At 47.2% G+C, this 3,524-nt stretch overlaps 1 protein-coding gene across 1 annotated transcript; it reads left to right on the top strand.

Moving 5' to 3' along the window:
- Positions 1-384: 384 nt before the first annotated feature.
- LOC146364432 (uncharacterized) lies at positions 385-1,201 on the top strand. Its single transcript, XM_084917677.1, has one exon. The coding sequence runs from the start codon at positions 519-521 to the stop codon at positions 1,125-1,127; it is 609 nt and encodes a 202-aa protein (XP_084773803.1). The 5' UTR covers positions 385-518; the 3' UTR covers positions 1,128-1,201.
- The last annotated feature ends 2,323 nt before the right edge of the window (positions 1,202-3,524 follow it).

Here is a 3,524-nt window from a genome sequence, read left to right as displayed (position 1 = left end):
TCCGCAAGATCTTTAGTTGTCGTGTCAAGGCTCCTGATCTATGTAGCATGGGAATAATAATCAACATGGCTGAGGCACTTCTGAGAAGGAATTGCCGCCTCCTCCAGTCCCCAGACTCACCTGCAATCACCAGTGTCTTTAGGGAGATAAAGGAGGCATTGCAGGCCCGGGAACTAGCACTCCCTGTGCCATCCATGCTGTCACTCGAAGAGCAGGCAAGCAAATCCACATCGCCCATGTTGCCTCGACCTAGCCAATCTTCACCTTCCCCTTTCCTGGATGGAATATGGTCAGAGGATGAGGAGCCAGCCTCCACAGTCTCCTCAGCCACCTCTGTCAACACTGCACCCACCCCCCCTTTCTTTCTTCTTGGCTCTCAGCGAAGGCGGTCGCACTTTCTCCTCTCCTCCTCACCCTTATCTTCCCTGCTTAGCTTCTGTGTCCTTGTCTTGTCTCGTGTGCATTACTTTCCCTGGAATAGCCTCTCACTGTCGTTCTCTAAAACCTAAAAGAGAATTATGGATTTGATCAACTGGTCTCTGAATGCTATTGACACCCTTTTCTCAACGAGAAGTCTGGGCTCGGGAGAGCCTGAGTGCCCTGGAGGGACTTTCCCTGCCGGATACACGATGGACGGGTGGCAGAACTGGAGGGTCATGTGCCTGGCGGGACTGTCGATCGAGGACGCTGAAGATATCTATCTATTCGGAACCGTGATAACAGGGTTCTTGCTGATCGGAGTTGGCTTAGCCCTGGTTTATCGGAGAAATAAGAGAGCGGAACCGGCTGTTCAAACCCCCCCAAGGCTGCCCGCTAGATTCGAAGCGATGGGACGAGGCGCGACCTCTCACACCGAACGTAATATGGTCAACACCTTGGAGACGCTTGCATCGGCTGTGAAGGCTCAAAGCAACAACATTGAGCGTACGGGGGGATACATCAGAGAGAGGCCTGCTCAAAATGAGACCCTTGAGCGACAGTTGGAAGACATCGCGGAACGGATCACTGCAGTTGTGAGGTCTCAGAATCAAAAGAATGACAACACCATGGAACAGAAGTTTGATACCATCATGGGGAGGCTCGCGACTCTCCAACGGGAGATCGAGAGACCAGTGTCAGAGTGTTAGGGCAGCCTGAAAATTCTCCTGGGCTGCTCGCATGGAAATTTACAAAATCAACATCAACATTGCGGACCCCCATCACGGCGCCATCTGCAGGCCCAAGGCTGGAGCCGAACAATCACTCCCTGATAACGACTGTGTTACGGCTATTCTTCCCGTCCCATGCAAGGTCACCTGGATTGGCTGGAGGACTGTTTTCTTAGCCTGATAGGCCGAAGGACACTGTCTCAGCTGAACTATGGACACGCACACACATACACTTACACTGATAAGCACTCACTCATCCCCCCTCCCTTTCCTACGCCTTCGACGCTTGTTGCCCCCTGGGAACACGAGGCGGGTCCGGGCCCGTGCTGTCGAAGAGATGACGGCGCCGTCGCAGGATGGCTGCTGTGTTGCCTGGGGTTACTCCTCATCCCCTACCCCTCCCTGTGGCTTGTCATGTCTTCCATAATGTTGTGCTGTGGACATTTGCGTGCTTTTTTGTGCAGAGGAGTTTTTTTTGTTTCCTGTTCTCGTGCTGTCCTACCATGGAAGCACAGCATGAGTGGAAGTCTCTTTTTTTCCTCTTGTACCTTCCCGTTGTTGTGTACATTTCACTGTTTTTCTTGTAACGCTACCGATCTCCGACTTGTAATCCCATGTGATGTTTGTGTTATGTGTGTAAGGTCGGGGGGGGTTACCATCTCGCTACAGGGCAACCTGCTTGCGACAAATAAAGCTGTCATTCATTCATTCATTCAATTGGCTTACACTCCACCGGCACTTATCACAGCCATCAGAATCCAGAGCTAACTGCGGGGGTCAGTGACAGAGACTTTCCTCCTCATGCTTCTCCCAAGTCAAAAGAAATAAAGACAGGTGCATGTTTTGTGTTTAACCCTGTTTTAAGTTCTAAGGCTGAGGCGGAAAAATCCAGAAAGATGTCATGAGTCTGTTTTTTCCGAGTCGACCAATGGTAAAATGGATTGTTATATTTCGGGAACTGACAGTAAGGTTTTGCCTGGCTGTTCAAAAACAGCTAATGATAAAGTGATATCTACACAGAGCATCCCTGAACCAATGGTGCCTTTGCCTATAAATACTGTTATCATGTTAGTGACGAGGTGGTGCACTTTACAGATTACTGTAAAGTAATGAGTACTTAGTTACTTATTACTTAGTTACTTTTAAAAATATACAACCTGAATACGTTATAAAGCCATAGACCTTTCAGCCCAATTCTATTTTTTCAGCATAATCCATCATATAAAATTGAATCAAATGAAAAAGTCTCTAAAAATTGTTTTATTAGTTTTAATCTTTTAACTTTGTGCACTTGCATCAAGCAAAAATTTAATTATATGAAATTATTGAAGAAATTTGTTTAACATTTAAACCTATGTTTTGCATATTCCAGCATATAAAATAAAATCATGTTTTGTGTTTACACTCACTCTTTCAAATAGATGCAAGTAAAACACAATTCTCTGTGAGTGTCACATTCCCGTAGCAGATTTGAAGTTTAATTTTTCACTGTAGAAAGTTTTCTTCCCACGCAGAGTGTACAGCAGACGCTAATGTTTGTGTCACTTTTCACAGATTCAAACTCAAAGTAATGTGAGTACTTCCACGCTTTAAACACTGCATGGTCGTACTCTCTCCTGCACACCATATTATCCATTGCTGATCTGCACACGTCTGTTGCTGCCACGGACGTCGCACGCTCGTACATCATTGTCATGAGACACTCTCACAAACAAAATCACAGTTTAGTAACGCAGTAACGCAGCAGGCTTATGGGAAAGTAACAGTAATCAATTTACTTTTTTTCAATAGTAATCTCTTACTTTACTCGTTACTTGAAAAAAGTAATCAGATTACAGTAACACATTACTTATTGTGGGCACATAAATAATGTTTTCTTTAATGCATGTGTGGGAAACGTGTTTTTTATTTTGCCGAACGGGCTCCTCCAGAGATTAAAACTCTGCCCAGGGCCTTCTCAGAGGCTCAGCTGGAGGCCTCAGTAAACTCTGGACCCCTGGGAGTAATTAAACTGGGGCATACTTCTATGTCAGTTGGAGGCAAAGGTGAGCCCATCCAGCATCTGGCCACATCACCTGTAAGTTGGTGTGCCCATCCATCATCCTGCTTCGCCAGCCGGGGCTCAGACAAGCCTTCCCTGCCTCCTGCAGCCCAAGTAGAACCAAGCACTGAAACCAGCTGTGAGACCTTGTTTCGGCCAGGGCCACCAGAGCCTGCTGCAAGACCTGCGCAGACCCAGCCAGCCAGAGATCGTTGCGCTGCCTGAGCTGGAGGTCTGCATGCCATCAGGGCCTGCACATCCATGTCCTGCCAAGCCACAGTTTCCTGCTGTGTTTCCATCTCTTCTCCACCCTCTTGTTATCCTGCCTGTACATT

Source organism: Perissodus microlepis, chromosome 20 (genome assembly GCF_051167445.1).
Source record: "Perissodus microlepis isolate ML-2025 ecotype Zambia chromosome 20, ASM5116744v1, whole genome shotgun sequence".
Classification (NCBI taxonomy): Eukaryota; Metazoa; Chordata; class Actinopteri; order Cichliformes; family Cichlidae; genus Perissodus; species Perissodus microlepis.
The sequence above is the reverse complement of the archived record's forward strand: the minus strand, read 5'-3'. Positions and strand labels throughout refer to the sequence as shown.